Source organism: Heterocephalus glaber, unplaced genomic scaffold (genome assembly GCF_053883595.1).
Source record: "Heterocephalus glaber isolate CG9 unplaced genomic scaffold, H.glaber_assembly_v1.0 deba00000122, whole genome shotgun sequence".
NCBI lineage: Eukaryota > Metazoa > Chordata > Mammalia > Rodentia > Bathyergidae > Heterocephalus > Heterocephalus glaber.
Genome location: NW_028258138.1, coordinates 73154635 through 73178778, shown reverse-complemented (window position 1 = coordinate 73178778; position 24144 = coordinate 73154635). Strand labels below are relative to the sequence as shown.

The 24144-nt window shown below is 43.7% G+C and overlaps 1 protein-coding gene across 5 annotated transcripts in view; it reads left to right on the top strand.

Annotated features, from left to right (window-relative positions):
- Hspbap1 (HSPB1 associated protein 1) overlaps positions 1–24144 on the top strand; it is a 78097-nt gene that overhangs the window by 40746 nt on the left and 13207 nt on the right. For all 5 annotated transcript variants that reach the window (XM_021251277.2, XM_013068811.3, XM_013068810.3 and 2 more), the window contains 3 exons: positions 6717–6898; positions 19538–19674; positions 22610–22781. In XM_021251277.2, coding sequence (XP_021106936.1) covers positions 6717–6898; positions 19538–19674; positions 22610–22781 — 491 coding nt within the window. The remainder of the gene's footprint in view (positions 1–6716; positions 6899–19537; positions 19675–22609; positions 22782–24144) is intronic.

The following is a 24144-nucleotide window of genomic DNA, read 5'->3' as shown; positions in this document are numbered from 1 at the left end:
CGTATTATAAACTAAAATGGAGATATTTTAAACATCAAAACAGAGTCATGTGATCCACCAGCTGCCAGCACAGTGATACCAGAACATGTCAGGTAGTCTCTGGACAGCATGGCATACTTGTGCCGAATAAGAATAAAAAAGGCAATTAATGTCTTGGAGTTACTGTGAAAGCAGTTTTGTTTTGTTTTGTTTTTCCTATTTCAAAACAAGGTTTACTGATGAGAAATTGAAGTCAGAAGACCAATAAAACCATACCACTGGGAGTGGTAAGAAATAATTCAAAAGTTGGCTAGAGTCACACAGCAGTGATGTTTTCACAAGTTATTTGAAGGGATCTTGAGGGGCTCCTCCACCCACCAGAGCTCTTCCAGGGATGTCTCTCCCCTCTCCCAGCCTTGCTGCCTCTGCCTCTCCCCCGCTGCAGTGGCAGAATGTCTGTTTGTCAACACTCCAGTCCTGTATACTTTCAAATCTTACCTGCTGCAGTTGGACCTGAGTGAGCCTCTGGTCACAGGTCACTCTCTGGGTCCTGCCCTTCACTCTTCCCATTGTGGTAGCTGCTAGAAGTTGATATTTGTGTTCATGCCTATGGGGATGGTTTAGAAGGAGGTAAGCCTGGAGGCTCAAGGACTCCCTGACCTCTCTTAAGCTGTTAGAAATTTGAATTTGTCACTTCCCTGGGTACAGGTGGTTGAGCTGATGTAAAGAAAAGATTGTCTGGGACTTCAGGAAGGACAACTCCACTGGGATGCAGGGAAAGACCATGTCAGGATGTGAGCTCTCAGGGGAGGGGACTCCTCATGACACCGAGAAGGACATATTTCAAGACACCTCAGGAGACATATACTGGGTTGTAGAAAGGATGGGAGGAAATCCTCTCTAGAAAGGGAGACCTGTTACTTCAACAGAGTTGATAGACAATGGTGGGATGATATCATGGTCGAAACAAGGATATTTTCAAGGGGAACCCTTAGTCCTGTGTACTTTCTTCAGGAACCTTGGACTTGTGTGTCTTACTGCTCTGAGGGGTTTGGTTGGAGTTTCCTGGATCTTAGGAGGGCAGTGGAGAGAATGATCTTAGATAGGAAACTGCTCAGAAAACTCCTTGACCCAAGTGTGCAGTGAAATATCCTCTGTGTGAACAAGGATATGTAGGGGTTACTCAGCTGCCACAGCCCAGAGCCCCCAAGTACCTTCTCGCTCAGAGAGGGCTTTTCCCTCAGTCCAAGTTGCACTTGTCTTCCATCACAGCATAGAAACTTCAACCAACACAGGGCTTGGGCCTCCCTGAGTTGTTCCGAAATGTCATCTTTTTCATCAAAACAGGTCTTCAGGGGTTCTTAGTCTTGTCCACTATCAATGTGGACCCTCAGCCCTTCATTTCACTGTTGGCAGGAACACAGCCCATGTTCCTGTCTGGTGCTTCATGCACAGGGAGCACATGTGGAGTGGTGTTGGTTTTCTACAGCAGTGGAAGCTGGTTTCCATGCTAAGAGAGGATGGAGAGTAGCTCACAGGAAGATCCTTCGCTGTCATGTTAGTACTAGGGTAGGACAGGTGTGCTGGTTACTGGGTGCAGGTGTCATGGAGCTTGCTCTCCTTGACCAGGGTCTACATAAGGTTCCACTGACCAAGGATGGGCTCCAGGTAACTTTGTCTCATGTGGCACCTGGCTCATGGAGGACCCATGGGGCTCTTTCCTTTCCATTATTGGGACCCCAAGGGAAAAGCTCCACAGATAGGTTCCAGGTCCACAACCAAATCTGACAGCCAGTAGCTGTGACAATTTCTTGAAAACTCCCCAGTCACTATCACTTGGCTCTTTCTGGTCCTCTGCAAAAACTCCTGACTGTTTCTGCAAGGACAAGTACTCAGGGAAACCAGTGTCTATCTTCCAGACCTGTTCCATAGGAACAGAGCTTCCAGTGTTGTGGCAGGGACCACACATTACCAGTGACAGGACTGGTTAGGATCAGTCCCCAAATTAGTGTTTGTTGTGGGAGCTGGGTGGGATCCCTCCTGGGGTCATCTCCAGGGTTCCTCAGGTGTTAGAGTGGGGAAAGATTTCATTTGGGGGCTGTTTTGTATTGCGTTTGGAAGGCGAGAAAGATAGGTTTTGACGGACCATCAGGAAAAGGAAGTATTCCTTAGAGGGAGGGAAAGCTGAGGAGTTGCTTTGGACAAGCAGGGGTTGGGAATCTTATTGACCTGGAAACAAGCTCCATGCTACAGAAATTCTGAATAGAAGGAAGAGAGCAGGAAAACTCACTCAGGTGTGTTTGCTAACTGCAAAATATTCCTGTCCACGCAACCCTGAACTGGAGTGATTTGTCCTCTGATTCACAGTGACTGGGGAAGAAGAGAGCCTCCCTCCTGCCATCTCCCCCCTTCAATTACTCCTTCCTTCCTTTCCAGCATCATCAGTGCTGCAGCCACATATGATCCTGAAGTCTGGTGTCATCCCATCTCCTTCTGTGGTCCTGTGCCCTTTTCCACCTGCCTCAGTCCCAGTACACCAGCTACACTGGGAGCCGCCCCCACCACCCTTTGGAAATGCACCACTTCCTCGGGGTAACCCCCTGGTGCCTTCCCCTTTTCCCATGACACCTGTGATGGCAGGACATGCTGGCTATGGCAAGCCTGGGGCTGCGCCTTTCAACATCATGGCCCAAGCCAGGAGAGCAAGGAGGCCAGCAGGGTCCCTGCTCACTCAGAGCACTCTCCTCACTCAGGCCCCATGCATGAGGGGTGCCCCGGGGGTCCAGCATCGGGCTGTGCAGAATCCTGCTCCCCTGCAGCTGAGAGCTCTGCCCATGACCACCTTCATGCCTGCCCCAACTCGGGTGAGCATCAACGCTCATGAAGGGATGTGGCCCTGGGGCCTTTATCCCTCAGCCGTACCACCAGTGGCCCCTGCCATGTCCAGGGTGAACACAGGGCCACCACCACACTGTAACTGCACAGAGTGTGGCCTGGCCGCCTCGCAGGCCAATCCTTCACCAGATCACACCTGCAAGTCTCCAAGTGTCTATGAGAACTTCCAGCACTGGCAGCATTTGAAGACTGTGCTCCGGAAACACCTTCCTCACACTCCTGACGTGGAAGTGATGTCCTGCTTCCTGGTGTGAGTGCCCTTGCAGGGACCCAGGAGCTCAACCTTTGGCTCCAATGGAAGGAAGGAGGAGGGGAGACAAGGAATTTGGGATGTAGAGGAACTCACAGGAAGGGCTGAGGGTGATATAGTAAGTTTAGGAAGAGTGCCTGATCTATGGACACCACTGCCCCACTCTGAGTGCAGCCAATTGTCCTTTTACAATAGTCATCACCATGCTGCTCAAGACTCAAGGTCAGAGAAGGGTCCTGGGTGTAACACGAGCCACCATTTGAGTTTAGGTCTCTGACATGTCATGGTCACTCCCCTTCTATTTTCACCTTCCTTCATAGACCTGTGGATTCACGGCCCCGAGGTCACCACTGGTGGTAGGAGGTACAGAAACTGAGAGGGAAAATGACACTTGTTCCCACCGCTGTTGTGGGGATCTATGGTTAGGAGAACGAGGTGGTGCAGCAGTCCCATGAGTGCACATCAGGGGCCCTGATTCCATTTGATCCTCTGCAACCATTTAAATCTTCACCCCAGGCTTTATCCCTGGCTTCAGGTCATTGGCCCTGTCAGCTCAGGCTGCCAGACAGAATACCCTAGACTGGCAAGTGGAAGCCACCCACATTCATTCCTTGAAGTTCTAAGGCAGAAAGACCCTGCTGACCTCATCTGACTCTTTCTAAATACCATCACATTGAGGGTCAGTACTTCAACACATGGACTGTGGGAGACAAAACCATCCTGTCTATAATAGACAACACTAACAGTGAGGACATGAAGGAAAATCAGTCTCCAGTGCAGCACTGATGTTGATGTCTGGTGTTTGCTAGGGCATCCTGGAGGCTGTCAGACCACAAAGGAAGAGTGTTGTGCCAAGGGCAGAAGTGACAGAACCATGGGGTGTGCAGGGCTGGATCAGCTGGGTATGCAGGGCGAGGGTAGTGGATGGTAACTGATCCTGAGCAATTACAGGCCAGTGCTTCGGTCCCTGTCCTGCCGGCAGCCGACCATGAGTGTGGAGAAGGGCCTGCAGATAGTCTTGTGAGAATGGGACTGCACCAGCAACTATGACCACATGACATTCTATGAGGTGGCTGAAGAGTGAGCCAGGGACCCTGGGGCCGGGCCTGAGTTGCAAGAGCACATGGGCTGTGCCGCTTTGCCCAATGGTGCTTGTCACCCACACGATGTCAGCAGGAGTGCACAGACCCCACCCCTGGACACCTTGGTCCTTAGGTGGCAGCTCTTTCTACCTGGAGGGTCCCAGAAGCTCGGGCCTCACTGTTCATGGGGTTTCTTCCGGCAGTGGTGGCTATATAAAGTGCCATTTAGTCACATGCTAGTCCCAAGTTGACAACAAAGGGACCATCTCTGTCCATGAAAGGGACAAGAGGTTATAACCCAAGGTCCCAGAAGAGAATGGGAGAGAGGACAGCATGATTAGGGGAAAACAGCCTCTCAGGCACCCGGAGGACATGTCCTTGCCATTACTGCTTTTGCTCCATCTCATCTGTTCTCTTCAAACAAACAAATGAACAAACAAACAGAGAAACAGAAAAATAGGCCACAGAGGAAAGTGACTCCCTGTTTCTCCTGACTTCTCCAGGGCCCTTGTCTCTTAGGGCATCATTCCAGGACTCACAGTCCCAGCTCAGGATCCCTGGATGGGACAAGGACTCCTGGTGTTTTCTGCCTTAACTTACTTCCTGACCAGCTTCTGATGGTCAGTTCCTGTTTGTGGCTCTGTGCAAGGCCATGATAGGCCTGAAAAGGCTGAAAAAGCCTCTGTGGGTCACCTAGGCCTAATGTGATTCCCTGCAGGTAATGAAGGGTGTGCCCAGAACTGTGATTGTGCCCTGGGATCAGCACCCTCTGACAACTAGACTAGTCCACCCAGGGCACTGCTCCCCACGCCTGACACTGGTCCAGCCCATGGTCCTTATGGCCTGGGGCCTGGCTTCCCTACCAGCTCAGCCTGTGCCTCCCCAGACCATAGGTTCATGGAGTTTGAGGCTGCTGAAAAGATGGAACATCCTGGGTTGCAGTTGACTGGAGGACTTCTGGGCCGTCCAATTCCAGCCCCACTGAGGCCCGAACCTCCAAGGCTCCCAATGCCTAAGGTTGTCCAACAACCAGGTAGGGCTTCCCATGTTCCACAGGCAATCATGGCAGAGGCCAAAGAGGGCAGAGGGAAGCTGATGTCCCACATCTGTTGGGTTTTCAATCAGGATGAGGCATTTGGTGTTGACAGCAGAAAATACTCCAGCGCCTGGGGTTCCCCAGCCCTTGCTTTTGAGCAGGGTATTGATTGGCTGTGCAATATCTGAACCCACCATCTGCCCAGGACTTGGGGGCAGGATGGGGAGAGTGTCTGGCATTTTGGTAGCTCCACATGTCCTCCCATGTGACTGTCTCCACATTCCACCTTATGCAGAGTCTCCCCTCATAGGTTCTGAGGTCAGGTTGTCCTGGACTACTCTGGATGACATTAGGTCCCCTGATCACTGCTCTCCCCACTGGGATTGGGGTGTAGCTGGAGCCCCCATCCATACAACACTCCCTCCTCCCATTCTAGTGTGCATCCCCGGGCAGATAGACTCTAAGGCACAAGCTCTCTGGCCCCCAGCTCCCAAATGTCAGCAGCCACCTGAGACCAAGGCACCTGATGAGATCCCTCCTGAAGCCATGAGGGAATACATGGAGATCATGGACTGGCTGGAAGAACATCATCTCTTGGCCATTGAGAAGTCAAGGACACTCATGGGTTCTTCTGATCCAGGTGGAAGCCATTATCAAAGTTCCTCCCCACAGAGGCAGCCTCAGCCGTGACCTCCCTCCATGTGCCAGGTCCAAGAAGAGTCCTCATGGGAGGCGCAGCTCCTGTGGGAAAGGTGTCCTGCCCAGGGCCTTCCTGCCAGGTCTCTGGAGGGCAAGATTTGGCTCGGGCTGGTTCCACACCCGTGGCCTTCCATGTTTGCAGCATACCCACTGTTTTTCACCAATGTGGAACATGGCTGGTCATTGTGAGGCATGACTCCTGCAGCCATGGTAATCCACATTTCAGTATCCCTGCAGCCCATAGCTCATCTTTGGGAGAAGATGGTGGAGGTGGTAAGATGAGACGAGAGGTTGCTTCTGAACATCTTCAAGCCCGGGGCACATCTTCCTCATCTTTGAATCCAGTGACTTCATCCTTCAAATTTGGTGGCCCTTCATTCTCTTCTGGGCCTTCTCAGACCGTGACAAACACTTCCCTCCATCCCAACCCCCAAGACCAAGGTCTCCTCCTGTGAAAGTAGTTTTGACCTCACAGTCCCCCTGAAAGGATCTTGGAGAATTGGTAATCTCAAGTGTGCCATTGATTCACTAAATCAGGATGTAATAAGGGTAATCCTTAAAGTTAAAACCATGTTCTTAACTTTTATGTTTAATCATGAGTACTGTACTGTGAGTATTACGAATGGTTCTAATTATATAGCAAGCACAAAATTAATAAATTTTTAATTTTAAATTATAGATCTCTTTTGGTTGAAATTAACTTCGTTTAAAAAACCAACAGTATTTAGAAACTATGTTTCTTATACATTTAAAGCTATGTTCTCTTTCATTGCAGTTCCTCAGTTTGAAACCACGTGTAATTATGTGGAAGCTACACTTGAAGAGTTTCTGACCTGGAACTGTGACCAATCTAGTATTTCTGGACCATTTAGAGATTATGATCATTCCAAATTCTGGGCTTATGCTGATTATAAATATTTTGTCAACCTATTTGAAGACAATTCAGATGTTTTTCAGGTAAGTAATACTGTACATTCCTTTTAATCTCAGTAAGAATTTGAGAAAAGATCCTAAATTAGAATCTCCGTGCTTGCTTCTTCCTTGGCTGCCTTTTTCTTCCATAAGTATACACAGTGAGTCTTGAGCATTTTACCCACTGGAGCCAAAAGATCTGCTCAAGAGATGTGTGACATTTGGCTCACACAGGTGAGCAGCCTTCTCTGTTTGCCTTCTCAACCAGACTTCTTCCTCCACACCCCTCCTTTGCCTTTAAACATGCCCCAGTGGTTTGGAGAATACCAGAAGCATAGACAGTGTAAAAAACTTACATCTTCCACTGACCTACACAGAATGTCTTTAAGTGCAAAGCAGGTTCTATAAAGGAGCACTTCTTAGGCGAGGATCAGGCCACCTCTGCCATTGCTGTCCCCTTGGAGTTCAGCTGTTTTTGCCCATGGTCTGTAGCCTGAGGCAGAGAATCCTGGGCTCCTGGTATTTGGTGTGGAAGCCCTTCAGGAGTGTGGGATTGCCTTGGAGAAGTAAGAATATGGATGTTCATTGCCATGTGTTGTAACTGACCATAGAAGTTGCAGACTACCAAAGCCTCTTTCCTTTTAAGTGTATTTGACTTTAAACTGTCAGTTTATTTTGTGTGGTGATTCTGTAAGCTCCCTGCTCTGGTTTCTGTCTTGTGCTAGACTTGGGGCAGAAATGGAAGTGGTCCCTGGGAGGTTGTTTGGATGATTTTGCCTCGCCCCTAAGCAGGCCACAGCCTCAGAGCTCTTCACTCTGCCCCTACCACTGGAGAGAGAAGTATATCATCCTCAGACAGGCTGTTCACCCCTTCCGCACTCCTCCTGCCTGGCACCCCACCCCTTCTCTGGACTTTGCTCTTATATGAAATGATGTTTCTTGTTTTGTTTTGACTCTGGAGCAGTTTCTGTTCAGCCTATATTTTTCTCTTTGAGTCAGAGTATTTATATAATTATTAAATACAACTACCAATATTTTGTAGCTTTCCTTTATTAACTTTTAAAAATATTTAAATAATTTTGCTTTTTAATTTGAAAAAGAGGAAAAATATCCCAGTTTACCCCATATTTGTTAGTTGTGGATGTATCTTTATTCTCATAGCCATAAAATATATGCATTGACTTTGAAAACATTCAGTAAACGCTTCTCAATCCATAGTCAAATACCAAATTTATTTACTCATTTTTAAATAATTTTGAGGTAGATGTTTATTCTTATAACCCTAGATCACATTATGTATCTTTAACCCTGCAATTCATAGATTTTAAATTAACTTATAGAGTATTTTGTTATATTTCTCATATCCCCATCCACTCTGTGGATTGGACTAGTACCTTTTTTATTCCATATTTCAAATAAAATATTGTGTAATAGTAATTCTTGCCAAGTATTTACTTGTCCTTGGCACTTTTTTTTTTCTTTTTTCTTCTTTGGTACTGGGGATTGAACTCAGGACCTTGCCTTTGTGAGGTAGGAGCAGTGCCACTGAGCTAAATTCCCAGCCCCCCTCGGGACTTTTCTAGTTAATGCCTTACATTTATAATCCTCACAGTAATGCTATAATTTAATAATTATTCCCATTTTAAGGAAAAAGAGGCACTAAAAGGTTGTGTAACCCTTTTCTAACATGATGCAACTAAGAAGGAGCTGAGCCAGGTCATGTGGCCCCAGAGCTCTGTCCAGTGCTCTCTCTTCAGCAGGCCTGGCCTCATGTGTCCTGTGAGAGCTCTTCAGACAGGACACAGTACTCCGGCTGTGTGTATCTGGCTCACTCTGCCTCAGGTGAATATCTCATCTGACCCCATCTGCTGTTCCATCACGTTCCAGCCATGCTGGCACTAGGGAGACATGTGACTCGGTCATTAGGTATGGACATAAAAGGCAGCCTTTTGCTAATGTGCTGAATTTGTAATTAAGCCTTTAAAAATCTGATATTTTCAGAGAATGAATTTTCGGTCTGTTCACATAATGGCGATTAATTATGCAAAGAATAATCAGTATATTAAGATTATATCACCTTTTATCTCAGAGTTTTCTGGTCACCACTCTTCTCACATCGTAGATACTTAAGTTATTGTTTTGCTTTCACTACTGTAATTCATTCAGTCACCAAATATTACTGTGTCAAACTGTTTTACATTGTCATGAAATGATAGGTAAAACATTAAAACTGATATATTTTAAAATATAATTCATTTAAACTAATAAATTTATATCTTAATATAAATAACATTTTAGAGAAAATAACTGTATAAAAACTATACAAAATGTCATTATCAGAGTAGATTGTTTCATACTTTTGCAAGTCCCTGATACCTCGCCACAAAAGACTGCTGGATTCTCCTGTCCACTTTTCCAGTCAAGCGGTTGCAATCAGTAGGTCTGTTTGAAGGGTATGAAGAAAATGTTACCGCATAAACTTGACTTTTTTTATGAAAAAAAAGAGGAGTATTTTAACAGTCTTTTCAGAAAGTTATGGGGTTTTTTAGACCACTTCAAACTTAATGAGGGGTAGTTTCTTAAAGGTTCATGAGCTGCAGTATAGAATCTGAATCCACAATGAACAAACTCTTTGTATTCTTCTAACAAAATCCATTAGTCCTTCTTGCATAGAGTGGATCTTACATAATGTCACTCAGTGGACTTTTGGAAAATACTAGTTTACTGAGTTGTGTAGATCTTGCGAATGATGATACATGTCAGTGTATGTGATACATTTTGTTATTTTAAGTCTCATTGTCTTAGTATTCTGAAGCTTTCAAGTTTGTGTATCTCAAAATCTCAAGATAAAATTTCCCAACCCATTTTTATTCATTTCAAAATATTTGCTAATTTCTCTTGTGACTTTGATTATTTAGAAATACAGTGTTTGATTTTCAGATATTTGGGGATTTTGCAATATGTCTTTCTGTTAACTGATTTCTTATTTAATTCCATTGAGGTCAGAAACTTATTTTTTATGATTTCAGTCCTTTTAAATTTATTGAAATTTGTTTTATGGCCCAGAATATAGTTATCTTGATGAGTGTCCCATGTATACTTTACCATAGTGTGTATTTTGTGGTGGGGGGGGTGTTTTATAAATGTCAATTAAGTCAAATTGATGGTTCAAGTCTTCTGTATCTTTACTAGTTTTCTGTATATTTATTCTACTCATCATATGGAGAGTGGGACTAACCCCCTCCCTCGGTGATAATTATGTGCTTGTCTTTTCCCTATTTTAGGTTGGCAACTTTTGTCTCATGTATTGAGAAACTGTTACTAGGTTATCACACATTGAGACTTATGATGTCCTCTTCAAGAAGTGACCTTTTGTCATGATGAAATGACCCTCTTTACCTTGGGTTTGTCCTTGTTCTGTTGTTTACTTTGTTCAGTTTGCCTTTGACTAGCATTTATATAAAAAATACTACACAACTCCATTTCTATATAATTCTCGAACTTGCAAACTGTATTGATAGGATAGATCAGTGGTGGTCTGAGAATCACTGTATAGGAAGAAAAAGATTCTGAGGGAAACTTTGGGACTCTACACAAATGTTTGTCATCGTGATTATGGCACTGGTTTCTCAGATATATGGATATTTTAAAATTCATGAAATTAAGCACCTTAAATACATACTGTTTATTGTATAAGAAAGCTTTTTATTTGCTTTTTGCTTTTATGGTATTTGAGATTGAACCTATGGTCTTAACACCTATCTACATCTCCAGCCATTTTTGTTTGTTTGTTTGTTTTCTTGTTTGTTTTTAAGACAAGGTCTCACTAAGTCTCTAAGTTGCCCCAGCTGGGCTTGAATGTGCAGTCATCCTGCCTCATCCTCCCAGAGTGCTGGAATTACAGGTTTGCACCACCATATCCAGATAAGCTTTTTTTTTTGCCTCTCTCTCTTTTTTTTTGGTACCAGGGATCGAACTCAGAACCTTGTGCTTGCGAGGCAGGTGGCAGAACCACTGAGCTAAATCCCCGGCCCAAGCTTTTTGTTTTTAAATCCAATGCTACTAGTATACTTTGGTCCCACTGCCTTGACATTAGCAGTTTCATCCCCCATTGCTTTTGTACCATCAGTGAGAGCATCAACACAGTGAATAGGCAGATAATATCTTAGGAGTACTATGAAAATAGTTTTGACTTCACAGATCTCCAGAAAGGATCTCAGGGAATCCTCTGGTATACAACACCACTTCTGTAATCACACTGTTCCTCCAGTTCTTATTCCTCTTAATTTCAAAATACTCTTCAAGTCATATTCCAGTTTAAATATTAAAATGCAATAATCATGTTCACAAATGCTTTATGGCTTAAAAGTATCTAAGGATAGCACTTGAGGCCTTCCCCAGGCTCCGATCTGGCCTGTCTAGTCTCCTCGAGGACTGCTGCACATGCTGTATTCCCTCTCACCTCGTGGCCTTTGCTTGTGCCTTTCTCAGTTTGTGCCCATTAAAGTCCTACTGTTTAGGGTTAGCTCAGATTCAGCCTTGGCCAAACCTTCTCAGCCACTTTACCCACATCCATCCCCCACCCCCCGGCTTCATTGTTATGTTCCTTAAATGGTGCATGGCATAGAATGCCTGTGTCTGGTTCATATCATATTGTAAGCTCTTTGGGCTATATTTTATAATTTTGTATTCCTCAAAACTGTTAGCATAGTGCTAAATATGTAATAAGTATCTAAATGATTATATGAGTATATTTTTTCCTAGTTTTACCATTTCTTGTTTGATATTTCCTTAGTCTGTAGAGCCCTTTGGACAGTGTTTTGACTTAAACCCCTGGCTTCCTGCTTGTTAAATCTTCTGTGGCTTCTAGTTAGTGAAGTGTGGCATTTGTCAGTCTTTGTAAGAAAGTCCTAACTCTCTTCAGCCTTCTAGTTATAAGTTTTTACTTACAATTTCTACTTGATGTTTCCATCTATTTATCCTTTTTTTTTAGAAATTAGATCTATCCACTTGTAAATATATATTTATATATGGATAAATATATAAATATACAAGTATATTTTATATATGGATAAATATACATGAATGTACATGTCAAATATATAGAGATAAATACACTGATATGATTGGGAAGTATCTGGTTTACTTACAGATGGCCTAGAATTGTTTTTTGACACTAACTTTTATATATTTTATAAATAAAATTAGTCTCCTTTTGTTTAGTTATACGTCATATCATTGACTAATCTACCTATAGGAGTTTTGAATATTTTGTTGACTGTATTTCAAGGAAGGTAGAGAATTTGAGACAGTACCATATAGTTTCTTTCTTACTCACTTGGTAAGAATGACAAGTTTTACCCTTTGCATTTATCATAATTGAAACTTTTAAGAATCAACATGTAGCAAAAGGAGTTTTGCCTCAAGAATGTTTCTCAGGCAGATTCCATTTTATATTCTGCTTGGGATTGGCTACACAGAGTTAGGAGCCTTCTTAAGTCACCAGGTTACAGAATCCCAAAATACAGTAAATGGAAGATCAGTTCTAACTTGTCTTGGACTTTATACCATAGCTATAAGTGTGTTGAAATCAAGGCCGGTGGTTCAGTAATGATTAAAGGGATCTGATGACCAGGTCTCATTACATTACCTGGTCTGGGCTCACATTTGCAATCCTCCTGCTTCAGCCTCCCAGGGTGTGAGGATTATAGGCATGTGCTACTGTGCCCAGTTTACATTTTCTTGGAAAAAATTTTGTTTTACTGCACTGTAGCTTTAAATTCTCTTTATTTTGTTTAAAGTGTGGGGGACATTTTAAATTAAGGAACTTTTGGTGCTGTTTCTCATTGTTTATGTATGTAAAGAAATGTCTCCATCATTCTGAAGTCATTCTTAGTGGATGGTTAAGACTGTCCTTCCCAGTAAGGGAGAGAGCTTCTGAAGTAAGTACCATGGGGGGCCATAGGCCCAGCAGTTTCAAGATCAGCCTGGGACAAGCTGCCTGGCAGTCATTTTATTTATTGGTTAACACATTGGCAGTCCGTCCTTTTCCCTGAAGCAAAGGATGAGAAAGGAACTTTAGGATAAGTACCAATATTAAATATTAATGTATTGATTTCTTGCTGAGGATCCAAGACAAAGGGCAAAAAACCAGATCTTAACCATTCTAGACCTCTTAAAGGTGCAGTGGTACAATAACAATAGACACTGTCTTCTGACTTCTTCGGTAATGTTTATTTTTTCAAGTGGATGTCTCCAGCTAGACTATAAAGTTGTTGATAATAAAAAGCTTTGTACCTTACACCTTTTTGATTTACCATCCTTGATTAGTATGTCACACATTATCTGTCAGTATGTATTGTTTCGAGTAGATGTGGTAGAGCAGTGATTCCCAGCTCTTTCAGATTCTGCATGCTCTTTATGATCCTGAAATGCAATTTGTAGATGATATGATCCCAAACAACTAATTTTTTAAAAATCATTATAATGCTCTACCTGTAATGCAGTGTTTAGAAGAAACATGGATTTTCAGTCCATGGTCAGCGCTCCAAGGCAGAAACAGCATTGTAGAAGGGCCTGGGCAGGCGAAGCTGCTCATGTTATGGTGGCCAGGAAGCAGAGAGCAAAGGGAGGAGCTGAGAAGAGAGACATACCTCCCAGGTCACACCCCTCCCTGACCCACCTCCAGCAGGCTCCACCTCCTAGCACCAAGAGAGCTATAGCACTCCCATGATCTGATCACCTTTCAAACACTTGAGGCTTTGGGAGCCATTTTAGACCTAAAGCATAACATTCTGCCCCTGACCTCACAAAGACTCATGTGCATCCCTATGCAAAAGGCATTTAGTCAGTCCATCTCTAAGAGTTGCTTAAGTCCCAGCACTTCCAGCATTGCTGAAAAGTCCAAGTCCCAAATCTCTTGAGACTCAAGGCAAACTCTAGCTATTAGCCCCTGTAAAATTCACAAAGAAAGTTAAACACTTCCAGCATACAGTGACACAAGGTAAACATCCCTGTTCCAAAAAGGAGAAATAGGGGAATGGAAAGGAAGGGGACCAGAACAAGACCAAAACCCAGCAGGGCAAACATTAAATCCTGTAGCTCTGTATCCAGCACCCAGGGCAGGTTGTGGTGAGATGTGAGCTCCAAACAGCTTGGATGAGCCCACCCTTGTGACATTGCTGGTTGCTGCCCTAATGGCTTCTTTGTTTTGGGGTTTTTTTTAGATAGGATCTTGCTTTGTAGCCCAGGTTGGCCTTGAATTCACAGTGATCCTCCTGCCTCACCCTCCCAAGTGCTCGGATTGCAGGGTATGCCCACCACACCTGGCTGACACTGACATTCTCCTCCCATCAGCAACAGTGACTGAACACGAGTCACTCCCTGGCTCTGCCCAAAGCTCTTCCTGCACCTTGAGCCCTCTCACCTCCCAGACATCTCTCCCACTCTCCATCTCACTAGCCAGGCTCCAGCTACACTGACCTTCTTTCTCTTGTTTCCAAAAACACTTTCCCCTTTTTCAAGGCCTATGCACATGCTATTCAAAATGCTTAGAAAGCTCTTAACCCACTCATTGTGGCTGGCTTCTCATGTTTTATAGATCAATTTAAATATCACCTCAGAGAAAGCTTCCCAATTTACCCCGCCTAAAGTAAATCCCTGTTATGGTTTAGATCTAAAATGGCCCCACAACCACATGTATTTGGAAGGTGGTTCGTTGGTGGGAGCGCTATAGCTAACTTGTTGTTAGGAGGTGGGTCACAGGGGACCTGACCTGGAAGGTATCTCTCTCCAGCTCCTCCCTTTGTGCTCTGCTTCTTGGCCACCATGACAAGAGTAGCTTCCCCTGCCCAGGCTCTTCTACCATGCTGTTTCTGTCTTGGCATGGCTGACCATGAACTGAAAACCTGAACCAATATAAACCTCTCCTCTTTTAAGTTGTGGATGCCAGGTATTGTGTTTCAGTGAGTTTAAGACCAGCCAGGAATATGTAGCAAGACCCTGTCATCGCCCCCCCCCCCCAAAAACTGCGTGTGTTGGGAATTCAGCAGAGACAATGACCGGCTTGGCATGAAGGTGAGTGAAAGGGTTCAAAGAAGTCACATTTAAGTTGAGTCTTGAGAGGGGTATTTGAATGGGACTTGGGAGGATTTGGGTGGTAGAAGACCAGCCAGGCAGCAGGAATGGCGGGACCAAAGGCAGGGAGAAAAGTGGTCACCTGTAGAAATAGTATCACAATCATTCTCAGATCTGACCAGGAAGGTAATGTGCAGGTAATATAATTACCCTCACATGTGGTCTTTAAAACTATTAAAATGGGCCAGGTGTGGTGGTGCGCACCTGTAATCCCAGCACTTGGGAGGTTGAGGCAGAAGAATCACTGCAAGTTCAAGGCCAGCCTGAAATGTATAGCGAGGCTCTGTGTCAAGAACAAAAACAAAAACTATTAAAATGCCATCCTGTAAAGTATAGGAGAAATGAAGCAAATAAATGTTTTACTGGGTATTCACTCATGGCTACACTAGGAGATAAAATGAACTAATCAGAAGCTCTACCTGCCTTTGAGGAACAGGTTCTGTGTAAAAGAGTTAAGATTAATTCCATTGATGCTTGTAACATTTGATACACTGAAATGAGAACTAAAAGGGCATATTTGTATATACCCAGGTGGTGTTACCACAGTGAGATGATACCCGAACGCGGTGTACCAGTGTACATAGGACTGACCCAAATGTCATCGTTTGTGCTGGGAGTGACTTTATTTTTCAAAATAGTAAACAACTCTCAGTCAAAAACACATAAAGTACAATTCTCCCTTGAATTAGTACTTAGATGTCTGGAAAATTCAATATATAGTAAAACCATGCCCTCCCCCCAAATTATTTGATCATTTGTGAAATAGACTTCTGATATCTGGTGATTAAGATCAGATTTTTCAGTGTTATGAAAACTGCAAGATGCAGGATCTCTTTGTTGTGTTGAGCTGCGTCCTTGGCCCCCTTGCACCTGATGTCAGTGGCACCCTCTCCCACGATTCATAACAACCAGACATATGTCTACACTGTTTTGCAGTGACATCAGAAAGGTGTACTACCAGGCTGGGTGGGGCAAGCTTATAATCCCAGCTACCCAGGAGGCTGAGGGAGGAGGGTAACAAGTTCAAGGCCAGCATGGGAAGCTTAGCAAGACCCTATCTCAAAATAAAAAGGCCTAGTAGCTCAATGGTAGAGCACTTACCTAGTTTGCAGGGCCCTGGGTTCAATCATTAGTAGTAAACAAAAACAAAACAGTACTGTCCTTAGTTTCCCTATATGTAAAAGGATGTAACTACCTTCAATTTCATAAAGATTAAATAAGACAGTACATATAAAATATTAGGATCAGGGCTTAGTCTACTTTAAGGATTAGATAATTGTGAACAGTTGAATACAGGTTTAGCTGTGAATTGGAGAGAAGTTAGGACTGGAGATGAAGATTTGGGTGTCATGTGCAGAGGTTGATCTAAACATTGTCAAACATTAAAGAGAAATTAACAAGATTAAATTTAAGAGGAATGGTCATTTCCTAAAATCCCAAATGTCAAGGAAAGCTAGGGACATGACTAAGATGTCCAAAAGAAAAGAACCGGTGGGCCAACAAGAGCCTTGGTATAATTCAGTTGCTCAAAAGTGAAAGTTTTAGGGCAGGGATTTAGCTCAGTGGTGCAGCCACCTGCCTCGCAAGTGCAAGTACCCGAATTCAATCCCCAGTACCGAAAAAAAAAAAAAAGCAACTGGAAGGAGAAGCTAGTGCTACCAAGTACTGAGTCTAGGTTAAAAAAAAAAAAAAAGTAGATGCTAAACAGTTTTCCAGATAATTTAAAGATAGCAAATATTGGTAGGAGAAAAACTAAACTTGTTCTCATGTGTCTATAGATTTGAGACCATCTTGAAGTTACAAGAAAACATACTGGGTTGTAGTAAGCAGTCAATCAGATACTTAATTGCTCTTTTTCAGGATGGTATAGAATAGTATTTTCTGGGGAGAGATGATTTCTAAAGACTTCTCGATTGGATGTGAGAGTAGACTCCTGGATGACTCACTCCACCAGCCACTCTTGTGGTTTCACTACTAGGGCAGCCAAACAGGGTGCCCTGTTTATAGCAGGACTTAAAAAAGATTCCCCCAGGCCTGCTTTGAATTCAGACATTGGACCACCCGTAAGGAGCTGAACTTAATTGGGAAGAAAATCCAAGCAAAATAGGTACATTAAATGTTTGATACTTTGTGACATTTAATTTTATTCTGTCTGCTCCCCATTTTGGTTTTCCTAACCATTTGCAGCTGAATTTTATGTAGTTTAGATCACCATGATCTAATCATTACAAAATAATTTTGCTTTTGTAGAGTCATTGGTGTGCCAAGTAAGAGGTCCCCGACTGCTCCTCAGTTTCTCATACAGTAGCCCCCACCCTGTAGGAAAATCTGCCTTCCAAGATGCTTTCTGCACCAAGGTTCCAGGCAAGGCTTTCTGCCTGGGGTCAGTCCATCAGCTCCCTGAAGTGTATGTTAAATCCTGTGTGTGCTTTTCCCTGAGGAAGGGGCGTTGGCATCATTGGATTCCCAAGTGAAGTGTATGTTTCAGATTAAGAATCCCTTGAATGATCTTAGTTAAGTCACATATCTATTCTTTTTAAAAATACTAAGTGTCTCTTAGCTGCCTTTAGTTAAATTTCTCAGATTGAGGGGTGGTAAATTGTCCAAAAACCAGCCTAATTGGAGGGTTCCCCTGAGCTCCCTGCCTCTGCTGTGGTCTTAGAGCATCCTCTGCCTACATCAGTCAGAGCACTTGCTGCATTTTTTTGAAAGGCTCTGTTGATGGGACTATGTTATGTTATATTGATATTTATTTTATATTGATATTTTGAGCATGGTGGGTGCTCAGAAGTGTTAGTGACTTGAATCCTTCACCCATGGGATGCTAGCAGGACTACTTCCCTCATGAGCAGTCAGTACATTTCCAGCACTGTTCCTGAGCCAGGTGCTGTGTTAGGCATCCGGAATACGGAGGCAAGCTCCCCTCCTGGAGCTTATGGGCTGTATCCAGAGGGAACATGATTTTTGCTGCCTCTGAACAGCCACATGTGATCCTTATGCATATATAATGGTGCTGGCCTTGCAGAAACTCTCCCGCTATTACAGACAGCTGGGTGCAGCTACGTTCATCACTTGAAACAAAATGAAAATGCTCTTTCTAGACTTCTTCAAAACCCTCCATTAGATTCTTCTCTAAAATCCTCTTTCCCAATGAATATAGCCATTAATGGTTTGCTTCTAGAATATAGAAAATTTGGATTGCAGATGTCAAAGTGTCAAGGCCAGGTGTTGTAATGCATGCCTGTAATCCCATCACTTGGTAGACTGAGGCAGGAGGGTCACCACAAGTTCAAGACCAGCCTGGGATACACAGTGACTTCAAGGATAGCCTGAACTACATAGGGAGACCCTATCTCAAAACAAACAAAAGGTGGCATCATTTAAGACCATGTTCTGCACATAGAAATGCCTTTGTTTTTTTAAAACTCAAAGGAAAAATTGATTAAAAAATAGCAGTGACCTCATGCCTGGCTTGTTAGTATGTTCTTTTTCTTTTCTAGCTTGTGTTTTTAATCCTGTGGGTTTGGGTTTGTGTCTGACCTTATTTGCCTGAGCTACAAGAGGCACTATTAAATTCCAAGTATATGTTTTCCCTAGTAGTAGACTTGGGCAGGAACTGAGAACAGAAGCAAGTACAAGGAGAATCCAAGTCCAGAGCACTGTGCTGTGTCTGTGCTAATGCTCATTACACTATGGAGTTCATACTGGGGGTGTCTGTGGATCTCAGAGCTCTGTTGTGTCACCCCACCTGATTTAGTAGGTATAGGCTAAGATTCCAGCACAACAGGAGAGGGCAAGCACGCGTGTGTGTGTGTGTGTGTGTGTGTGTGTGTTTTGCGTGCGTGCATGTGTGGTACTGGGGACTGAACTGCTTACATCTCCAACCCTTTTTAGTTTTTATTTCGAGACGGGGTTTTGCTAAGTTACTTAGGCAAGGCTCAAACTTGCAATCCTCTCATCTCAGCCTCCCAGAGTACTGGGATCATAGGTGTGCAGTGCCATAACTGGCTAGAGAGGACTTCTTTTATGTGGTCATTGAGGTACAAAAGGTTAACAAGATGCTTATGCCCGTAAATATTGGCCCTGCTTAAAGGGACTGTGGCTTTCTAATTTCCTAAGATGAGCTTCAGAGAGATTTCCTGCACTCACTGTTCCCGCTGCCACAGTTACTCTTCTCCCAATAGCTGCATGATTACGTCCTGTTTATTGTCTGTCCCCAGTAGATGGAGGCTTCATCTAGGTGGGCTTTTTTTGTTTTGTTTTGTTCATTGATTTATGACAAGCTTCTACAACAGATCCTGGCGGTGTGTTAAGTAGCCAATAAATATTTGTTGGATGACTATTATTAGTGAGGTTATTCACATATGTTCTTGGTTCAAAAGATTTCTTGCAATTGCCCCGGAAACCTAACTTCCTCCATTTGTAGCATTTTCTGTTACAAAACATCCCAAGTGCCGAAACCAGATGTGCAAGGGGAAACATATAAGACTTCATACAGGGGAAGGAGCTCACTGGTTCCTGATGGACTGTCACTTTATTCTAAAACAGGATGTGCTGTGGTCTGACTTCGGGTTTCCTGGGAGAGACGGCCAGGAAAGTACACTGTGGATCGGCTCCCTGGGCGCACATACCCCCTGTCACCTGGACACCTATGGTTGTAACTTAGTCTTCCAGGTGCAAGGAAGGTAAGGTACACGTACTATCCATGTGCATGAGTGTATATGGGTATAGAGAGAAGACGAATAGGAACACCAGATCTCAGTCCCAGCCCTGTTCTGTTCCAGGGCAGAACTCTAGCCTGCCCACTGTTTCCCCTTTTGTGAAGCAAGGAGAACGGTTGAATTGGTGATTTCTGCATGTCTCAGTTATGATCAGAACTGTCTTCCGAGTTCCCAGATCAGCTGCAGCTCTCTCTTTAGCTTTTTTACATAAGAGTAGAAACATGCTATATATATATAGTATTCAAACTTTTCTTGAAAAGCTCACCACCCTTTATTCAGCTCTCAATAAATAAGAGCAGGTGGTACATGCCAATGATCCCAGCATCAGGAGGCTGAGACAGGAGTCTCTCTGAGGTTGAGGCCAGTCTGGACTACATAGTAAGACTTTGTCTCTCAGTAAATAAATACGTCCATATAGGGCCGGGGATTTAGCTCAGTGGTTACACTGCCTGTCTTGAAAGTGCAAGGACCCGAATTCGATACCCGGTACCAAAAATCCACAAAACTCTCAAATATGTGCATACATAATGTGCATACATACATACATAGGTACATGCATACGTAGGTACCTGCAGGGGAGCAGGTCATTGCCAGGAGGCATCTGCCCTCTGGCCCTCAAGTTCATGGGGATTGTGGTGCCAGGAAGCCGGGGCCAGATAGTTTCTGTGATCCTTTTCGACCTGCCAGTAGATGCAGTGCAACACATTTCTACCTTAGGTCAGTTTTCTCTCCATCTCTGTCTGGATCCTTAGGGGTATAAAGGCTATACTTTTGGTAGTGCCCAATTCCTGGAGTTCAGGCTGGGGCCTGAGAGTCTCCACTCCTATGCATGCACTGATTATTCCTTTCTTGCAGGTTTCAGAACCATGAGGGGGTTTTGAGCAGGGGCTGGTGAGACTGAATCCCTTTTCTGGTAGAAGGACCCCCACATTGAGGATGTGAAGTAGAGCAGAGCAGATCAGAGGGGATGGCTGTGGTTACCACTGTTCCTCTAGAAAACACTGCTGTGGTACAGGGGCTGGAGCCAGAATCTGGAGGAGCCTGTAGATCTGTATCCCTCTGTTGGTTCTGGGTTCCCTGCTTAGTGGGACCCAGTGAGTGACACTGAGAAGGCATTTAGGACTCTGCCACTGCTTTGGAAATGAACTGAGACTAGTGGCCTCTTCAGAGCCTTTCCAGGCCTGGGTTCCAGCCTGCCATAGGTGCAGTAAAGTGGAGCAGTTTTGTCACCTCCAAGCCTTGAGGTGAAGCCATCTGCTTTTGAACTTCAAGACTTGTTAACTGATGGCTATGTAAACTGATAGGTTGTGCATAGTTTCAAAGAAAATTTCTACAAGTGTGTGTGTGTGTGTGTGTGTGTTATGGCTTGTGTCTAGATGTCCCCACAAAGCATTATGCGGTCATAGGTGGGGTTTTTCAGAGGTGGCTGGTTCTAGGGTAAGTGATGCTGAGATCAAGGGTGCCCCACCCTGGGTGTAGATGGTACCATCCAAAAGTCAGGTAGCCTGGAAGAGATAAAATAGAAAGGCAGGCTGCTTCTGCTGTTGTCATTGCTTGCTGCTTTCTGCCTTCTGCCTGCCCTGCTTTGCCATGGACAGTTTTTTTTCCTTGATTACCCTCTGCCATGCCACCCTGCCTTGGAGCCAACTGACTATTGACTGAAACCTCTACAAATTGTGACCCAAATAAACCTTTCCTTCTTTAATTTTGGATATGGGTATTTTGTCTCTAATTAGAAGAGTAAGACTTTTTGTTTTGTTTTTTGTTTTTGTGTTACTGAGGATTGAACCTAAGGCACTCACACTGAGCTCAATCCCCAACCCTTACCCCACACCCTTTTTTCTTTTGAGACAGAGTCTTACTAAGTCACTAAATGGCTCAGGCAGGGGTCACAGATCCTCCTGCCTCAGCCTCCCAGAGTAAAGATAAAATATTTTATTATTTCTATAAAACCTTCCAGTTTCCAAAGCAAAATAAGACTTTGGCATATAATTCTTAGTTTGAAAATAACAGCCACTGCTTCCCAGTTCTGAAAGGACTTGAGAGCCCCAGTGTAACTGCCGGGGTCAAAAGAGGGTTATGGGGCTTCTGTTTTCAGAACTAGAGCTTGTTTCTCTTTTTCTTTTTGCTTCCTCATCTCTTGACTTCCTGTCTCTCTATACTTCTCCCCCTTTCAGGTCAGATGACCTCCCTCTACTGGCATAAAGTGTGGATGTGTCTAGTGTTTTGGGAATTAAGATTTTTACCTCCAGGGCTGGGGATTTAGCTCAGTGGTTCCGCTGCCTGCCTCGCAAGCGCAAGGACCTGAGTTCGATCCCTGGTACCAAAAAAAAAAAAGATTTATTATCTCCATTTTTCAAAATTTTTTAATTGACTAAAACATTTCAGTTTTTTCTTTTGGATACTTCTATATCACACTATTTTTTACTTATGTGGCCAATATGTATGCACTTCTTTTAATAGATTAATGTAAATGTTTAAGTTAAAAAAATTATAATGCAGAGAAGAAGCCTGGGAGCTATTTGGTAGATTAAATTTTCCTTGTATTCCGGATAAGAATGCAGATATTTGAAAGGGTAGGGGTTATTCTGGGTAGCTCTAGAGTCAGGAATAAACCCAATGTATGAAACCTTTGATTTGAAAAATGAAGGAATGATCTTACAGACTGGGTCCTGTCCGAGCCATGAAAGATGCTGCTTGCAGGGGTCCCAGTTCACTCACTAGCTGTCTGCTCAGGGGATTCCAGCAGTGACTGAGAGGCCAGGTGACCATGGAGGTGGCACATGTGCTCCTCTAGGGATTGATTTTAAGTGAGTAAAAAATGAGCATTTAGGTGCTCCCTTTGTATATGTTTCATCCCAAGTTCTGAGTACTAACTTTCATCTATTTTTTTCATTAGGAAAGAATGGCATCTCTTTCCTCCTGAAGATACACCTTTCCTTTATCCAACTAGAATTCCTTATGAAGAATCTAGCGTGTTCAGTAAAACCAATGTTGTCAATCCAGATTTAAAGTGTTTTCCTCGATTCCAGAAAGCTCGAAGGCATATGGTCACACTGAGCCCAGGACAGGTAATGGGCTTTACAACATCAATGTCCTGTTAGTGGACATCACAGCCATATCTCTCTGAAGTCCCTCATGCCACGTGTTTCCCCCTCAACAAATGAGATTGGTTTGCTTCCTGTTCCTCTGCTGTTGGGTGTGGCCTCCCCAACTATGTACGGTTCCTGGAAAGGAGAAGGGAAGAGGGAAAACAGCTTCACCTGTTGGTAAATAAACCTCAGAGGACAAGAAGAGCCCACAGAGCTGTTTTCATGAAGGTTAAGAGAAAGCATCAAGCATGGGTACTACAGCAGCTCTGGAACACTTATCACAGTTAATATCTGTTCAAGTTGGATAGAACAGAACCCAGACAACATAAGCACAGGCTGGAATGTATGAAGGGAGCAGGCCACCAGAGGCAGGCTGGATGTAAATAAATGATTTGCATTTGAGCAGGAATGGGTGACTATGTCTGAAACATTTCCAAAGGAATTGTACTTACTGCTGCTACCCAGGGGAATCTCCTTTGCAAATTGACGTTTGCTGCCTGATAGTTTATTAGCAACTGAAAGATTTTCTGCTCTCTTGAGCAGACTTTATTCCCTAGATTATCCCTCTTCCCTGTCTGTCTTCCTTCCGTGGCTCCCTTCCCTCTGGCTCCCTCTGGTTGCTTCTCCCTCCTCACTACCAGATCCAACCATTTGACTTGACCAAGTTGCCTCACCCCTTAGCAGTCACTCCCCATTCACACCTCTCCTCCCAAGCCCCTCACAACACCTAACTTACTTTCTGTCTCCACAGATTAACGCATTCTATATATTTTATGCACATTCAACCATACAGTATATGGCCTTTTATGTCTTTCATAGAGCATATTATTTTCAAAGGCCATCTGTGTTGTGGAATGTTATCAGCACTTCATTGTTTTTATGGCTTTTCGTATATTCCATGATGTAGATAAGCCACATGTTTATCCATACATCAGCTGATTCGAATGGTACTGTTGTGAATATTCATGTACAAGTTTTTTGGGTTTTTTCTGTACCAGGAATCGAACTCGGGTCCTTCCACTTGCGGGGCAGGCAGCAGAACTACTGAGCTAAATCCCCGGCCCTCGTGTACAAGTTTTTGTTTGAATATATATTTTCAGGTTTTGGGTATATACCTAAGTGGAACTGGTAAGTCATCTGATAACTCTGTGTTGAACTTTTTTGAGAAATTGCCAAACTGTTTTCTACAGTATCTATTCCATTTTACTTTCCCACCAGAAATATATGAGGGCTCCAATTTCTTTACATCTTAGCCATTTTGCCATTTTTTATTATTGTAATTCTTATAGTCATTCTCATGGGTATGAAATGGTGGCCAGTTCATTTTTTCTTCCATCTTTAA